At 55.7% G+C, this 18,324-nt stretch overlaps 1 protein-coding gene across 3 annotated transcripts; it reads right to left on the reverse strand.

Annotated features, from left to right (window-relative positions):
• Positions 1-753: 753 nt before the first annotated feature.
• On the reverse strand, positions 754-14,821 carry PAOX (polyamine oxidase). 3 transcript variants are annotated; one of them, XM_039547250.1, is made up of 8 exons: positions 14,610-14,821; positions 13,240-13,370; positions 12,881-13,101; positions 11,474-11,673; positions 5,202-5,457; positions 4,103-4,215; positions 3,190-3,347; positions 754-2,232 (listed from the first exon to the last, which is right to left on the reverse strand). In XM_039547250.1, the coding sequence occupies exons 1-8, from the start codon at positions 14,770-14,772 to the stop codon at positions 2,083-2,085; spliced, it is 1,392 nt and encodes a 463-aa protein (XP_039403184.1). In that variant the 5' UTR covers positions 14,773-14,821; the 3' UTR covers positions 754-2,082. The 3 variants fall into 3 exon arrangements, with proteins under 3 accessions (XP_039403184.1, XP_039403182.1, XP_039403183.1); XM_039547248.1 differs by having other exon boundaries at positions 12,881-13,370; positions 14,610-14,820; XM_039547249.1 differs by lacking the exon at positions 14,610-14,821 and adding an exon at positions 14,234-14,542 and having other exon boundaries at positions 12,881-13,370.
• Between the last annotated feature and the right edge of the window lie 3,503 nt (positions 14,822-18,324).

Genomic DNA, 18,324 nt, shown 5'->3' on the forward strand with positions numbered 1-18,324 from the left:
GCAGCTTCTTGTAGCAGATCCTCTGATGAGTCTGTCCTCCTTGGGAGGTTGCCCAGCAGCTGGCAGTTCAGTGTGACCAGCTGGCGGTGCCCTGGGAGGGGGGCAGAAGGGCATTGGGGTTTCTGGCTCAAGAGCAAGGTGATGGCAGTGGAATGGAATTGTTCCTGGTGTCATTTTAGACAGGAGAATATCCCACATCAAAGCTGGCTGCTTCTTTCCTTACTATCACCCCACGCTAATTTCAGACCCTCCCTCCTTCCCTTTGCCAAGTGTCCAGATCAGGCCTCCCTCCTGGAAGGGCAAGGAATTGGCTCCCTCCTTTTGTCCTATATTGTTCCAATGGATTTGCTTCCCCTCTCCTCACGCCTACAATCTCCTCCTTTCCCTGCTATCTCTCAGTGCTGGAGGATCTTCCTGCCAGCAGCCTGGCCCTCTAGAAAATGAGCCCCTACCCGCTCCTGTAGTTCAGTTCTGCCCCCCCCCCCCCCCCATGCACCCTACATTGCGATTCTTGTCAACAACTTGGGCTTTGGTGCCAAATCCACCTGTCTCCTCCCAGGGCTGGGGTGACTCCTCCAGCTCAGCAGAGTGCTGGGGGGTGGTGTTCCTAGTCCCGTCTTATACAGTCACATTGCTGTGGGGGTCCTAATGGCTATAGGTAGAAACTGCCCTTTCCATGTCTCTTCTGATAAGTAAACTGAAGCCACTGGACACCAGATCTCCAGGGTGAGAAGAGCCTCCACCCACCGCTGCATGTCTGCCCCTGCTAACTCCACCCTTCACTCCATAACCTTGGCATCATCACTAGTCCTGCCATTCCCACCCTTGCAGCACTGCCTGAGTACCCCACAGCCTCATCTGCTGTTGTCTTGGCTCCCGCAGCTCATCTCCATGGCCTCTGGCTTGTATGTGGCTTAAATCAGGGCAGGTTGAGTGGATAACAGGCCAGCTGAGTTCAGAGGAAGTTCAACCTGGTACTAATCTTTTCCAGGGAGCAGACAAGCTGAGGCCAGACTGTGCTTTCACACTCCAGGACATGTGTAAGATTGGTGCTGGTGTCTCCTGCTGGCAAGGGGAGGGGGATGCTCAGGCCCCAGGAGCTACTCTGCTTTGAGCAGGAGCAGCAGCAGCACTTTTCAGGCCTTTGAGCACCAGCAACAAGAGCTCCTCTCCCTCCTGTCTGCAGTCAAGGGACGGGGTGGACGAACTCCTAGACAATGGAGAACTCGCACTATGGCTCAAGAGACGTGGCTGCCCCTAGGTTTCCCTTGGGCTGTATTACCTGGACTTGCTGCTGGTGTCTGTGGGGCAGGCTGAGGAGCATAGCATTCAGCTCTACTCTCCCCACACCTTGGGCGCAGAGCCATACTGAATATGGGGCTGCCAGGCCTTTGGGACACTGAAACTCCCCCTCAGCCAGGCAAGGATCCACACTTTTTTGCCTTGGAGAGGACAACGGGGGAAATTCAGATAGCAGTTTTCACACAGCCCTTCCATGGGCCGACTTCCCACCCTAGCGATGGGAATATCCCACTGGAGAGAATGGGATTCTGGCCCATTGTTTTCAGTGGGGCTTGCGGGTCACACATTTACACCGCCTCTCTCAGGAGTGTTCAGGGCTTGGGATCTGGCATGTGGGTCACAAGTTTACAGTGGCTGTCTCAGGAGTGTTCAGGGATTGGGTCACACATTTACACCACCTGTCTCAGGAGCATCCTGGCTACTATGTTCCTCTCAGGAGCAGGCAGAGAAGACAAGCTGCAACCGCAAAGCCCTAATGATAGAGATTTACTTGTTAGTACTGACAGCACTCCATTGCATAGTTAGGTGGCGTTTCAATTCCCCAGTCCCCCTCGTCCGTGTGGGTGCTGCAGCTCCCAGTGCTGGGTTCAAGCCTACAGCCACCCTGCCTTTAGTCTGATCGCAGGGACATCAGAGAGACAAGCCACAAAGAGTGGGCACACCGGCTAGAGACAAACTAACCCCTTTCCCTTGGCAACGGCAAGGGACAGAAGGAATCGGAGGTTGAGTAATGAGCTGGAAACCAGAAGCCCAGCAGCAAGGAGAAGCGAGCAAGTGGCATCAGAGCCGAGGCTTGTGCTGGTGGGATTCAGACGTGTCATACAGGCTGAGCAGACGGTCGGCCTCCCGCCAGCCCGACAGAAGGGCCCCATGCGTAGTGGAATAGAAAGTCCGGTGCGTGGCTTCTCCAGCAAAGAGAACCTGCAGCGGCTGCAGTGGGAAGAGCAGAAGCAGGCGTGAGCACAGCACTTGCAGGGTTAATCACACTGTTCTTGGACTCATGCGGAAAGGCGGCTGCATGCCCTGTTCAGGGATAATCGTCCAGCTTCCCACAGGACGTGTGATGCACACAGAACCGGGGTGGGGGACTACCAGGGTGATCCCCACTGCAGCCACAGCTTTGTGCATGCACTGCACTACGTATACCACACCTCCCATAGAACTTCCCATGCTGAGGACAGCAAACGTCCCAGTGACCTGTCCAGGGTCATGGTGCCTAGGGCATTTTGTTGAGCCATTCATAAGGGCTTTGCTGCGATATACCCATGCCCTGTAGCTTCATTATGGCTGCGGGAGGCCCAGATCCCACATCCTTCTAGTTTAGCTCTTGATGAATGGGGCTTTATTAAGCAGTGGATTCCCTGGGTATTTCAATGCCAAGCTGCCCTCCCCATTTCCCTTGGCACATACACCAATGCTGTAGCTGTCATTCTGGTGCTGTGCTGCAGCCAGGGATTGGGCATTTTTGCCATAAGCACATCTAGCCCTGCTCAGAGTTGACAGATGCCAGCGTCTGGTGTGGCATCCATCCCCTCGTTAGCTCTGCCAGAGCTCCGGCTGCACTAGTGCAAGGGGGGGGGGATTTCCCCATGGTGGCGAAGCCTGTTCCAATGCCCTGTGCTATGCCAGCCAACCAGGGACAAACGCTCCATCCCCCAGCAGAGGGGGACAATGCACCAGCTGGGCCCTGACAGTCAGACCAGAGGGAGGAGCAAGAGATGGTGGGGAGAAGACAGACATCAGACAGGACTGTCACAATCAAACAAAGGCAGCTAATTCCCATCTCCAGCCCCCCACGGCAACTGCAGCTGTTCACCCCACAGGCCGTGCAGACGGAACACTGCACTCCTTTGCTACCGTACCCAGGTGTGAAAGCAAAGCCATTACCCGGGGGTCAGCTGCATCCTCGGGAAGGGGTTGAGCCAGTGCGTCAATGTCATCTCCTGAACTGCCAACGGCCACGTAACTGTAGGAGCCCCTGGTGTAGGGAGCGCTGTGCCACTGAGATCGCATCACCTTCTTCGGCGGGGCGAGGTGAGGGTTCCCTGAACCACAAACACAGCAGCTGAACACCCGGCAAGGGGGCCTGCATCTCAGAGCACAAGCAGCATTCATAGGGCGTCAGGTGCTAGAACTCTGCACAGACATGCAGAGCTGGTCTGCGACTCACCCTAGCAACCAGACCAGGTGACTCACATTAGCTCCAGTTCAGGATTATAACAGGGCTTCAAAGTGAACAATAAGGGGCCAGGCAGAAAGGGGTAATTTGGGATCCCACCCAGCATGTAGGGGCTGTGCTAGCAGACGAGGAGGGGGATAATGCCACCTGCTTACGCATCATTTACAAACCAGGACATGGCCGAAGAGCCCAGCTCACTGTTCCACATCCTACAGGTGCCTGCCTTTGCAGTCAGCTCTGCGAACCAAATGTGGGGCCTTGCACTTCAACTAACGCAGCAAAGCTGGAATCTCAACAGCTGCCGTCGCCCCAGGCGAGCTCTCCCCTGCGTGTTGGGTGGCTCGCTTCCTACAGTGGGACTCTGACGGCGTGGAGCCCTTGGCTTCTGGTTCATGGCCTCCATTTTCAAAAGGGGATAGTGCTTTTGGGGGCCTCAGCTGGAGGCACCAGGGCGAGGCCTGATTTCCAGAGGGAGGGTGCTCAGCACTTGCTGGAAAGCAGGTCCCTTTAAGGGATGTCAAGCTGAGGTCCCAGGCAGCGAGGCCCCAACATCACCAGTCCCTTTGAAAGCTCAGGCCAATGAACTGAAGAGTTCACATGTGGGCCAGTAGGGGGGGTTACCTGTCAGTCTACGGGTGACATCAGTTAAGGCCGTAAGAACTGCAGCGTCACTGAGGGTCTCCATGTACTCAGATTCCTTCCCAGCAATAAAGCCACAGAGGACGTGCCCATACCTAAGAAAAGACAGGTGAGCAGCTTCATTCCAGAGAAAGGATCTGCTAGGCACGGGGGGACCCTGGTCACTCACTCACTCTCATGCCCGTCACCCCAATCGGGGTATGGGCCACCAACCACAGATCTCCAGAGTCTTCTATCCTGGGCCATTCGCTCTAGGTAAACAACTGAGGGCCACAACTCTGCTGAAAGCAAAGATGGCTGCTGGGAATGGTGGGAATCTGGCAATGTTAGGAAAGCTGCAGGCCAGCACTTCAGCCAGCAGGGAAACTGAGGCACAGCTGGCAGGTGCTGTGACCCAAAACTCCCAGGTGCAGTGAGTCACTGGTACAGGTAGGAAATAGCTGTGGGCCAGGCCTCTGCTGGGAGCAGGACAGACTCAGGGTGGCAAGAGATCCAGTTTCACACTTTCAGGGGTGACAGAACCCTTTAGATAAATACCATGACAATGGAGGGGTGGGTGGAGTGAGTTGAAAGGTCTGATGGGAGACAGCGTAACCTATGCCAGTAGGTGTTAGAGGCTCTTAGGGTCACAGTTGCACTCTGCGGCTGCTTGGCAGAGCTCTGAGCAGCACTGGAGCTGCCTGTCGGCAGAGTCAGGAGGGCAACACTGAACCAGTTATACTTGGCCCACACTCAGAAAATTCTCTGTGCTGCTACAAGGACAAGAACCAAGGGTTTTACATAAACTGGAGTGGACAAATCAATTCTGCAAGGCCCGGTCAGTAACATTCATTGCCCTGTATTCCCTGGCATCCTGCCCACTTAGCTGGGTACCGACAGTTCTCAAGGGGCTGAGTGGGTAGGGTTTGCTGGATGGCTCCAGTGAGAAAAGGCCACAACACTGCCATGAACCAGTCCCCTGAATGACAGGGAAGCATGGGACTGGTGCGTGGCACACTCGTGAGCTGAACTGTACTGTCTGTTCTAACCCAGAGTACCCGCAGAAGCCAGTTACCACGCCTCAACTCAGGCCCCCATTTACCGTTCCGGCGGCTGGAGGACCAAGAAGACGATAAGTTTTCTGAACCAGTTGGCCTGCAGGTCGGTCCCAGCCTCAACCAGAGGAGACTCGTCCTCCCAGACAACCTCGATCAGCTGGCAGTCTGGTGGCCAGAACGGCTGCTCAAACTCCAGGAAGATCTTGTTGTTCGTCCCAAAGCCCAGCTGTCTAATGGCGTCTGCTTTCCGGGGAGGCAGCGGAGGGTCGATAAAGGTCTCATGATGTTCTTTAAGGAACCCTACGAACATAGGCAGCGAGTTATATGGGCCTGTGGTGCCCATGCTCCACCACTATTCAGGAATGTGGGCCAAGCTCCACCAATGTTTGGGCTTATATTTTACATATATTTTGATGTGAATAATAGGTCTGTTCACAATTGTCCACTGAGCATCAACTTAAAGGGCAAGTTTAACCTTATTTCTTAAGGTAGCGCAACCCTGTGTCGTGAAAACAGGCTAAATTATCAAGGTGCTTTTGCGACGCGCAGTCTTCCAACAGTCTGCATACACAATGATGACAATGACGTGGGACTGTGATGGAGACCCGTGTCATTTCATCATCGTCTAAGCAGAAGGTTGAAAGTCAGTGTCGTGAATTCACCCATTCTGCACCGCTGCATTTCTTACAAATATAGCCCTAATCCGCCTTCATTTGAAAGGCATCCGTATACTGTTTGAGTGCCTGAGGGGAAAAACACGCAACTTCAATTTAGTGGTCAGTTTGGGGTATGATCGTGTTTAGCACGATACATGATTATTTTATACTCTTTAAAGTAAAGTATATAATTGGTTGTATAAGCGTACAACAAAATATAATGTATTGAAGCAGGCAAGTGTTGCTTCTGACTTTCCACTTCTAAATTGGCCCTTGTAATCTTGTGGCGCTTTTTGATCAGTCTGCAAAAACTGTTCTGAAAAGAAGATCTTTATATTTTCTATGAAGGCCGAATCAACATTTAATCTGGATTCCAAGACTGGACATACGCATTCTGTGGTTTTACATCACACAAAAAATCCTCCTGTCACAAGGAAGTGGTAATGAAGTATGCTGCTCTGCAATCGCAGGGAAATATTTCTGCACTGATGTCAGCCAGTTACAGAGAAGAACCACAATCAGCTAGGAATGCATTATACAACATTTTTAACAGTGTTCGGTACCTAGCTCAACAAGGCATAGCATTACGTAGACATAATGAGAGTGATTCAAATTTCATGCAGCCCTTGTTGCTATGCAGTACAGATTCAGAGGAACTGAGACAGTGGCCTAGTCGCCCAAAATACACGTGGCTGTCACATGAGGTTTTTAACAAAATAATCGAAACAATGGCAATGATGGTGCTAAGACAAATTGTGCAAAAGATAAAGGCTTCTAAGTTTTACGCCATTGTAATGGATGAGCCAGTCATGTGTCCAGTAAATTTAGTGGGGTCCAAGCCAGAGTGAAGGATCGAGAGCCGAGAGTGGAATTTATGCACTGTGCTGCACATTCCCTTAACCTTGCCACGCAGGATGCCCTGCATAATATTCCAGAATGTTGTGATATGTTTTCAATGGTGAAAGATCTCATCAATGCCCTCAGGGAGTCAAAGCGTATGACAGCATTCAGAGAGTTTCAGAGTGAAGGGGAGCCTTCTTTACGACCACTGTGCCCAACAAGATGGGCACTAAGAATCAGCAGCATTAAATCACTGCTCAACAACTAAGAGGCCATGATGAACTGCCTGGATGAATTTAGTCACTCTTCAGATGAATTTGGCTCAAAATGCAGTGGATTCTTGAAGTGACTTTAATCTTTTTCAATGTACCTTACACTATCAGTTCTTCTGAAATCCATAGGTTCTGTAGAAAAAGTTAATGCAAAAATTCAAAACCCAAACGTGTCATTGGCAAGCGTTATGAAGAACGTGTTGCAAGAGGTGTTGAGTGGGATGCCCATCGACTCATAATAGAATCACTTCTGGGAAACAACTATCGGTAAGGCAAGAAATCTTTATTTACCTGATCCTACATTCTTGAGAAAACACAAGCCACCACGATGGCTCAACCAAGGAAGCCTTCCTCACACTTTCAGTGACCCCAAACATATGTCAGGATCATTGATGCCTGCAAAGCTGTCATTGAACAGAGGTTTTTAACAGAAAGCTTTACATTCCCAGTAAAATTGGAGAAGCATATAACTGATGCAGTAAATGGCTCAAAACAGGACAGTGTCCCAATAAGTGACGGTTTCCATGGTGACATTAACATGGAGGGGCTCTCTCTTCATTTAGAAATGCTGAGTGATATTTGCAGATCGAGAAATTGCCAGCTTAATTTGGTGAGCCGAGTGAAGCAATTTCTGAAACAAAATGAAGGCTTGAGTGATGTTTTTGTCCAAAGTTACAATTCTCCTGAAATTGTGCTATGCAAACAACCTGCACCGCTGAGCGATCATTCAGTTTCCTGTGCAGACTGAAAAATTATTTACAAATGACAATGGGCCAAGAACATCTAAATCACTTGGCATTTCTGCACATTCATAAGAACTCTACCTCTGATTGGACATTGCAAGTCCCCTGGATTAATTCTTTTCAAGAACCAAACAACGACGAAAAGTGTTTGCTGCCTCCTGAATGCTGAAGAAGGGATCTGGCTCAGGGGAGAGAGCGGGACCTTGCCAGACAGGCTAGATTTAACCCCCAGACTGACTGCAGTTAGCCCTGCCCCTCCTTGGCTGGGGGCGGGGCAGGAAGCCATCCATCCAGGGCCCTACCACCGGAGAGACAATGGGCTTGGGTCATGTTTTGCTCCTGTAGGATAGGCAGAGGCTGAAATAGCTTTAAAGGGAGCGGTTCTTTGCTGCAGAGATAGCAGGGGTGTCCTGTTTGGGGGAGCACTCCTTGGCTAGCTGAGATGTGGATGGGGCATTCTCAGCCTTTCACACACTCAGCTGGGGTGTGGAGAGCTTCCTTCTCCAGTGCTGGGCTGAAACAGGAGACAAACAGCTCCAAGTACCATGGCCTTCCCCTTAACCAGCTAGGAGGCACTGTCTGGGGCCCTGCCAGGGCGGGCAGGACCCAAATGTCCCAGCCTCCTCCCAGAGCAGCAAACAGAGCCACCACCCTCGCTCTTCCTCGGCGGGTCCCCTCAGCTCTCATGCAGCTGCTCCGCATCCTTGCCAAGGGCTGCTCAGCAGGGCTGACAGCTCATTGTCTCTCTCCCTTGCAGGGCCGCCCAGAGGATTCAGGGGCCTGGGGCAAAGCAATTTCGGGGGCCCCTTCCATAAAAAAAAAGTTGCAATACTATAGAATTCTATATTCTTGTGGGAGCCCCTGCAGGGCCCGGGGCAAATTGCCCCACTTGCCCCCCCCCCCTTTGGGCAGCCCTGCTCCCTTGCTGAGTGGCATGCGCTCCGCCCCCTGACCTTCCCAAGCTTGCTGGGGTTTCTGTTCCCCTTGTATGTGGCAAGCTGGCACATCCTGGCTGACAAGCATCTGTCCCCGCTGAGATTATACCCAGCGTGGCAGCAGGGTCGATTCCTGGGCTTGGTCAGAGAAAGTTAAACTGCTGCTGTCCCTGGCACTGCTGCAGCAGCCACAGCCAGCGATCCTGCCCCTCACGGTGCCCTTCGCAGAGCTGCCTCCCAGCCCGTTGGATGGGCTCCACCTCACCTGGGAACTGGCACACTGAGATACACTGCAGAAGGGGAGCTAGCCCTTCGCTTTGATCTCTGCTACAGAGAGCAGACTGACCCATACGCGCCTCCTAGCAGCCTTACCTGCCATCCCAGCACCCTCCAAGTCTTGGCTCTTTATAAAAGACACAAGCATTGTTTGCTCTGGATGCATGGCTGCAATAGCCCGCGGTCCTTTGTCATTAACCACCCAGGCCTCTGTATAACTGAGCATGGCATGGATGCCACCCGGCACCAAGGTCTCGGCCTCATCCACAGCCTGAGCGTGCAGTTGCTGCAGGGAGACCAGGTCAGGGCAGAGGGACCTGGACAAATTCCACACCCACCCAATTGCTCCTGGGAGTCAGTTCCGGTCGTCGGCTGTTGGCTGGGAGAACTCCATCCTGCGCTGCCCAGCTGCCCCTGTGGAGCTGTCAGCGCCCCTGCTACAGCAGGACAGAGCTGGCGAGGGCGGGCATGGCTGGCACAGCCCAGAGTCATGTTTGGTGGGTGCTGAACAGGGTGGATAAAAATCAATGATTTAAAAACATAAAACAAAACAAAAAAAAATCTGATTTTTTAAATTTAAATCAGATTTCTTTGATAAAATGCTTTTTGAGGAAAAAAAAAACTATCTAAAGTTAGTTTTAATTAAGATACATTATTGATCAAAGATCTCATTATGGAATAGGGATTATAAATTCTAATTCTATAGTATACATGAATATATTGTCTCAATGTTTAAGAAAAGTTTTGTAAATGAGTTCCAATAGTTCATGGATTAGGGACCCAATCTTATGGGGTTCCAGGGGCTTCTGTATCGATTAATTAGGTTAATCTACCCAATGGGACTCAGTGCTCAGTCTAGAAGATACCATCAGAGATGCTTAGTTTTGCAGTTCTCAAACTGTGGATTTGTGCCTCCAGAGATAACATGCTTGTTAAGAGCAAAAATGTTTTATATATATACATTTGTGTACACAGAGTCAATCCTTTACCTCTCTCTAAAAGTGCAAAGTTTCAAAAAGTTCAGTGAATAGAAGATTGTTGGGGGCGGAATAGATCTGGACAAGGAGAAGAAGTCTGGACATAAATGTGAGAAGGGAGAGACAGGCAGCAGAAACAAAAGTGAAACTGTTTGAGCAGCATATTCCAGAAGTCTTGAGGTCTTTCTGAGTGTAGCCTTCATTGATTTGAGATCTACCATACCATTCTCTCACTAGAAGGGAAAACCTATAATGGCAGCAGGCCATAAAAGAGACCCAGTTTGGGAATATTTTAATGAAGTTCCTCTACCTGTGAGTAAAACAGACGTGTGAAAAAGGCAAACAGTGCAACAAAGAAATGCAAGGCCTGGTTTCCCAAATGAAGCAACATCACGAGAAGTGTTCCTTCTCAGGAAGGAGCTGCGATGAAGATGATGAAAGGAACATGTCTGAACATGCGGGATCTTCAGGTTGGTAACAACCAAGAAGAATGCACTTTTATGTAGAAATCCATGATTAAATCGAATCTTCCTGACTAGTGATTTGATTTAAATCAAATCCACCCTGGTGCTGAAGCAGCAGGCACAACGTGTGCCCAAGCACTGGGTCCACGGGCACCTCATTGTCACATTGCTGCGGCCACTGCCACCCACTGCTGGTGTCTGCGATCATCCGGCAAGGGGCAGGCCTGGATGATAGGAACCCGTGGGCCAAGATGGACAATTCATCAAGGGGCCTCCAAAAGCGAGGCTGACTTCAGGGCCCTTGGTGAGACATGCAGCCACGTCTCTGCCCACAGGGGCCCTGCACACTGGGTCTCTGGGGTGGGGGGAGTTCCCACATCCGCCCCCTGCGGGAACCAGTTGGGGGATTACTGATCGGGTTCGCCCAGCATCAGGGCAGGGATCTGGGTGCCCTTCCCGGCCAGCCCTCCCCATGGCAAGCCTTCCAGGTCTGACCGGCTACAAAGCCTTTCCCTCAGTGTGCACAAGGGCTGCCCCCATTTATCCTGCCACTCCCTCTGGGCGTGGGTGCCAGAATGCCCTCTGGTACTGCCCAGCCTGTGCTCTCTGTTCAGCTGGGCGTGGGCCCCTCAGCTTCTTCGGGAAGTACAGAGATACCACCCAAGGGGCTTTCTCCTCCTGGGTTTTGACACTGGAGGTTTGGGTCTTCTCTGCCCTGAGACTCTCTGGGGCCAGTAGATCTAGCAAAGCGCAGCCCAGGGGACAGCTGAGTGAGGGGAACGGGGTCTGTCGGACTGATCGAAGCCAGCTTGTGTTCTTGTTTTACAATGCAGTTCAATTTGGTTTCTCTTGCACAGAGCCCCTTGGTGGGAGAGGGGAGGCTGGGTTATCATCAGAGCTCCTTCCTCCCTGGCGAAACACCCCGCGATGAGGTTTCACCAGGGCTCGGTTTGGAAGGAGGGACAATGCCACAGCTGGGGCATCAGGGCAGAACTGCCCTTCCCGTGGGCAGAAGACAAGCCAGTGAGCCCAGGCAGGGCAGGGCCCGGCCAAGCCAACCCACGGGGCAGCATCTGGTTCACCAGAGAGGAGCCGCAGTGGGGACAGATGGAAGCGAGGCGCTCGGGAGCAAGGGGGGCGCGAGGCGGTTCACCTAGAGGCACCGTGATGATGACGTGATCCGCCAGGAACCTCTCGCCGTCCTCACACTCCACCTGGACCGGGAACGTCCGCCCCTCTTGGCTCTCCTCCCGGTAGGAGCCGCCCCAGCGAACCGCCGTCACTGGCTTGTGGAACAGCACGCTCTCCTTGGGCAGCGAGGTCAGCATGCAGTCCGGCAGGCCTCCATAGCCGCTGCGGGAGAGGAAGCGCCCAGTGCCAGCACATCAGCCCAGGGCTCGCTGGGGGCCACTGGCCTCCTCCCCAAGCTGAGACAGACCCACACGCAAGTTCAGCTGCCTCCCCACAGGGAAAGGCCCAGAGCAGCCCCAGTGCCCCAGACCAGGTTTAGGAGAGAGGGGCAGCAGAGTGGGCTTTAAATCACCCCCTCTCTGCTCCCTAGGGGAGCCTGACACCCCCTCACAGCCTTCCTTGCTGCTGGAGCTGCCCTGGACTACTGGGGTGCCCCAGCACGTGGGCAACTGAATGACTGCTGGGCTCCCTCTGTGCAGGGCAGACCAGAGAAATACCCGGAGAGGGAAGCAGAGGAGTGGGGGAGACAGACACACAGACGGGCACACGCACACCAACGGGAGACAATGCATGAGCATTTCCACAACTTTCTAGGGGCGTGAGGGGCCTCCTTTTACGGCCAGTGTTCCCCAAAATGGCACCACCACAAGGGCCCCTGCCCCCAAGGCTGACACATTGGGCTCCGCACCCTGCCACCCAGTGAGCCAGTAGTGGCATTACCGCTTTGCACAGACATAGGGGACAAGCCAAGCATTTGGCAGTGCAGGGACACACCAGAGGCCACTCCTGCCTGCCGAGCGGCACTGAGCCCGTGTCCCTCGGCTCGGCAAGACACAGCACACGCTGCCCTCTGGGACAGCAACACAAACAACACTGCGACAAGGTTGCTGCTTCTTGAGCAGCCAGGGCCGTGCTCCCAGCTGTCTGTGGACACAGCCCTATGGAAACACTCCCCTGCCTGCATTCCCCGTTTTAAGTCACCCTCTGGCTCGGGAAAGAGCTCTCAGCTCCTCCTAAACAGGGACGCAGCCCCTGTAATACTGGGCCCAGTGCAACACCTGCAAGAGCCTTTCCCACTGCCGTCCACGGGAGAAAGCTCAGCCCACCTTCCCCTCGCCAGCTCCAGGCTTGGGGGCCCAGCTGGGACTGCAGGCTCCCTGCGCTGCGGGCGGAGGGCTAAGAGTCAGTCCTTTGCTCTGCAGGGCCATTTTTAAAAGCAGAGGCTGGGCTGTTTGTAGAGCCTGGAAGCGGGAGCTGGGCTCTCCCACTCTGCGGGACTCTACTTAGGATGGACAGACGCTGCACCAGGTTGCTCTCAAAGCCTGCAAGAACTGAGAAAGCACAGCCGGCCCCAGCTTGCCCCACTCACCCAGGGAAGGTGCAGTCCAGGCCGGGGAGCATGGCGTACTCCCCAAAGGGCCCCAGCGCCACGTCATCCATGCTGTGGGTCCCACTCACGCAGCACTCCAGTTTGAAGTACGTGTTGAGGATGGCCAGCTTCAGCCACTTGGTTTCGTCGTCGTCCGTCCACTCCTTCACCTGCTGGGCAATCTCCTTCCGCAGATACTCGCCCACACTGGGCACAGAGACCTGCGGCATGTGCAGGAACTCACGTGTCTGGTCCAGCAGGGTGGAGAACAGGTTCCTCACCCCCTCCACCAGCTCTGGGCTCAGGACTCGCCCCGCGCTGGAGTAGAACACCGCGGGCAGGAGGGGGTGGCCCCCCACCTCGATCTGCTGGTTCTCCTCGGACATGGCTTCCTCGTCCAGCAGCCCATAGTCAGATGCCAGCTGGAAGACAGGGTTCTCCTTGGAGGGTCCATGGATCCAGTGTGCGCCCATCTCCACCACTTCACTCCCTAGGAGGCAGGGGAAACATTACACAGCACTGGCACAGACTCGCCCAGCCTGCTGCCCCCAGCCTGGCACAGCTCCCCACCCTCCTACCTCAGAGAGGCCACCTCAGAGCCTGGCACAGATCCACACAGCCTGTTGCCCCCCAACCTGCCGCGCGCACACACACACACACCCTGCTGCCCCCAGCCTGGCACAACTCCCTAACCCCCTGCCCAAGAGCCTGGCACATACACATCCAGCCTGGCACAGCTCCCCCAGCCCCAGGGACACTGCTCCCCCCAGCCTGGCACAGACACACCCAGCCTGCTGCCCCCCAGCCTGGCACAGCTCCCCAACCCCACAATAGGTCTCATCCTGGTCTCCAACAGGTAGACACCAGCTTGGGTCCTCACGTAGGAGGGTTAAGAAGCCCTCAGAGTGGTTGTTCTCACTAGTCATGATCAGGGGGGATCATTCACCCACAGACCACTCAAAGGCAGAGATGGGTTTCAAAGAGCCCCAGGGTGAATCCCCTCACCCACCCAATGACAGATGCTGGGATGCAGAGCAAGAGGCAGCTGTACGCCACAGGGACACTGTCCCAGAGCCTGGCGCGCGCGCGCGCGCACACACACACACACCCCTCTCCCCCAGTCCAGCACAACTCCCCAATCCCTGCCCCAGGGATGCTGCCCCGCCCCCCGCCTGACACAGACCCACCCAGCCTGTTGCCCCCCAACCTGGCACACACACACACACACACCCTGCTGCCCCCAGCCTGGCACAGCTTCCCAACCCCCCATCCCAGAGCCTGGCACGGACACACCCAGCCTGGTACAGCTCCCCAGCTCCAGAGATGCCACCCCCAAGCCTGGCAAATACCTACCCTGCCTGGCACAGCTCCCTAGCCTCAGGGATGCCACCCCCAAGCCTGGCACAGACCCACCCAGCCTGGCACAGCTCGCCAGCCCCACAATAGGTCTCATTCTGGTCTCTAACAGGTGGACACCAACTTGGGCCCTCACGCGGGAGGGTTAAGAAGCGCCCAGAGTGGTTGTTCCCACCCAATGACAGGAGCTGGGACGCAGGGCAAGAGGCAGCTGCACGCCACAGGGGCACTGCCCCAGAGCCTGGCACAGACACACGCAGCCTGCCCCAGCTCCCCAATCCCTGCCCCAGGGACGCCGCACCCCGGCACAGCCCGGACACTGCCCCAGCCCGGCGGGGTCGGGGCCTAGTTCCCCGCGGGGCCCGGCCGGTACCGAATCGCTGGGAGCAGACGCGGCCCCCGGCCCGGCCCGTGGACTCCAGCAGGCGCAGGTGGGGGAAGGCGCGGGAGCTGGAGAGGCGCTGCGCAGCGCCGAGCCCGGCGAGCCCCGCGCCCACCACCAGCACCCGGGGTCGGGCCTCGGCGGCGGCCTCCATCCCGCAGCGCGCTGAGCTCAGCAGCGCCCGCCCCGCCGCCTCCCGGAGCCACCTCCTCCGGCCCGCCCGGACCCGCCCCTTCACCGCCCCTGCCCCGCCCCTTCACCGCCCCTGCCTCCTCCCGCCCGGACCCGCCCCTTCACCGCCTCCTGGCCGCCCGGATCCGCCCCTTCGCTGCCTCCAGCCGGCCCCGATCCGCCCCTTCACCGGCCCCGCCCGCCCCGCTCCGCCCGGATCTGCCCCTTCCCCGACTCCTCTACCCCTCCCCGATCCGCCCCTTCACCGCCCCCTGACCCCTCCTGCCCGCCCCAATCCGCCTCTTTGCCTCCTCCCGTCCGGATCTGCCCCTTCACCGCCTCCTGCCCGCCCCCATCCTCCCCTTCTCTGCCCCTGCCCCTCCAGCCCCCCCAGATCCACCCCTTCTCCACCCTGATCCACCCCTTCGCCGCCTCCCGCCCACCCTGCTCCACCCCCTCCAGCCTACCCTGATCCGCCCCTTCACTGCCTCCTGCCCACCCCGATCCACCCCTTCACCCCCTCCTGCCCACCCTGATCTGCCAGCTCCAGCCTGCCCCGAACCACCCCATCGCCGCCTACAGCCCACCCCAATCCACCCCCTCCAGCTACCCAGATCCGCCCCTTCGCCGCCTCCTGCCTCCTCCAGCCTGCCCCGATCCACCCCTTCACCACCTCCTGCCCCCTCCTGCTCGCCCCGCTCCACCCCTTCGCCGCTTCCTGCCTCCTCCAGTGCGCCCCGATCTGCCCCTTCACAGCCTCCTGCCCTCCCCAATCCGCCCGGATGAGGGTGGGAAGCCCAAGGCGGGGGCAGAGCCATTACCCTCACCCAGCACTGGCTAGAGAGAACTCAGCTGGGGCACGCATGGTGCCCTGGCCGTGTCAGACCTGGAGCCCACAGCCTGCTCCCCAGGGAGTGATTCCACACACAGCAGCAGCCACAGCCCTTTACTGGGACCAGACTTTAGCTCAGACCAAGAGAACGAGCAAGAAAGAACCAATGTCAAGTCCATCTAAGGGAGAGCACAGAGTGTGTGTCACAGTCTGCCCAGAATGGGCCCGGGCTCTGCAATGCACAAAGAACAAAGGCACAATAGCCATGCAGCTAGATACACCCTTGCCTCGCTAGTCACACAACACCTTATGTCAGCAGGAACAGCTCCTCCCCTGGACAATCTCACCCCTAAAGAACACGAGCGAATTGTCCTCCCGGCTGGCACAGACTAGTTGCCAACATGCAGCCAGCCTGCCCATCAGGGTTTAGACAGGCTGGGTGTGGGGCACAAACACCACACGAGGTCTGCTTGCAGTCTGTGCCTCCTCTTGGCCTGTCCTCAGTGGGATGACTGACTGCCCCGCTCCCTGAGAACAGCAAGGCTTCAAACGAAGAAGGCAAAAAGCAGTCCTGAAAGGCTGGGCTGGGACAGCTGCCTGCATCGGTGGGCACCAGCCATGTGCACGGGCACCCTCTCACCTGCTGATGCCCCACCACCTTGGCTTGTCTTTTGTAAGCTGTGGTTGGCAGGACGATGCCCCTAACCCGCCTCTCCTCATTCATGCCCCTCTTCTGTTATCCCCCAGCACGTTCCTTCAGGCCAAGGCCCGAGGGAGCCCAGGTATCCCCAGCCACCCAGGCTGAAGTGTCACAGCTGCATGGAGACTACTGCCAGCTGGCCACCAATCAGTGGTTCAGCAGGGAGCAGAGATCCCAACCTCTCCCTGTTGAGCAGCTGATTGGAGAGCACCGAGCAGCAGCGTACACACCACCAGACAGACCCCCTGCCAACAGCCGGCGTGCTAAGTGCTAGGGCGAAGGTCCCGGCTGGGCCGTATCAGACTAGGCTTGGCCAATGCTGTGTGGGAGCTCGCCAGGGCAGCTCTTCCAGATTCCTCCGCTCAGGGGAAGCATCCTCAGCTCCGGGCCTGAAACGATGCTGCAGGCTTTAACCATTGCTCTAGGCATTGGGATACAGGGCAGCCAAGCCACCATTCATAGAATCATAGAAGATTAGGGTTGGAAGAGACCTCAGGAGGTCATCTAGTCCAACCCCCTGCTCAAAGCAGGACCAACCCCAACTAAATCATCCCAGCCAGGGCTTTGTCAAGCTGGGCCTTAAAAACCTCTAAGGATGGAGATTCCACCACCTCCCTAGATAACCCATTCCAGTGCTTCACCACCCTCCTAGTGAAATACTGTTTCCTAATATCCAACTTAGACCTCCCCCACTGCAACTTGAGACCATTGCTCCTTGTTCTGTCATCTGCCACCACTGAGAACAGCCAAGCTCCATCCTCTTTAGGACCCCCCTTCTGGTAGTCGAAGGCTGCTATCAAATTCCCCTTCACTCTTCTCTTCTGCACGCTAAATAACCCCATCTCCCTCAGCCTCCCCTCGTAAGTCATGTGCCACAGCCCCTTAACCATTTTTGTTGCCCTCCGCTGGACTCTCTCCAATTTATCCACATCCCTTCTGTAGTGGGGGAACCAAAACTGGACGCAATACTCCAGGTCTGGCCTCACCAGTGCCGAATAGAGGGGAATAATCACTTCCCTCAATCTGCTGGCAATGCTCCTACTAATGCAGCCTGATATGCCGTTGGCCTTCTTGGCAGCAAGGGCACGCTTCTGACTCATATTCAGCGTATTGTCCACTGTAATCCCCAGGTCCTTTTCTGCAGAACTGCTGCTTAGCCAGTTGGTCCCCAGCCTGTAGCAGTTCATGGGATTCTTCCTTCCTAAATGCAGGAACAATATGAAAAGCGTCGGGTTTTATTGGGCTTTTTTCCTGGAATTTTTGATGAAATGAACCAAGGCCCAAATCATCAATTCTTTGCTAGGTTTTGAGTCATTCTTCTCCTCAATGGCGAATATCCCCTTCCCCCCACCCCACCCCCCCAAAAAAAAACAGGGACAAAAGACCCCAAAAACTGAAAAACCAAACTTGCATTTTCTGTTTGAGTCAAAAATGTTCATTGCAATTGTTGAAAAACAACAACATTTTGAAGGACCCCCCCCCCAAATCTTTTGTTTCTTTGAAAACATAGGCGCGGGAACTACGGGTGCGGGGGGTGCTCCAGCACCCCCGGGTGTTACGTGGGGCTCTGCTCCTGGCCCCACATGCGGGCTCCCAGCCCCACACCTGGGGCTCTGCTTCTGGCCCCCAGTGCGGTGTCCCAGCTGCCAGTGCCAAGCCCAGGGCTCTGCTCCCAGCTCCACATGCGGGGTCCTGGCTGCCACCCCATACCCAGGGCTGGCTCCAGGGGCCGCCCCAAGCAGCAAAAAAAAAAAAAAGAAGCTGCGATCGCGACCTGCAGCTCTACCACCGCTGCTTCAGTCTTTGGCAGCAATTCAGCGGCTGGTCCTTCGCTCCGAGAGGGAGTGAGGGACCCACTGCTGAATTGCCGCCGAAGACCTGGACCTGCCGCTCCTCACCGTTGGCCACCCCAAGCAGCTGCTTGCTGGCCTGGTGCCTGGAGCCTGCCCTGCCCATACCCAGGGCTGCACTCCTGGCCCTGCGCCTGGGCTCCCGGCTGCCGG

This window comes from Mauremys reevesii, linkage group 7 (assembly GCF_016161935.1).
Source record: "Mauremys reevesii isolate NIE-2019 linkage group 7, ASM1616193v1, whole genome shotgun sequence".
NCBI lineage: Eukaryota > Metazoa > Chordata > Testudines > Geoemydidae > Mauremys > Mauremys reevesii.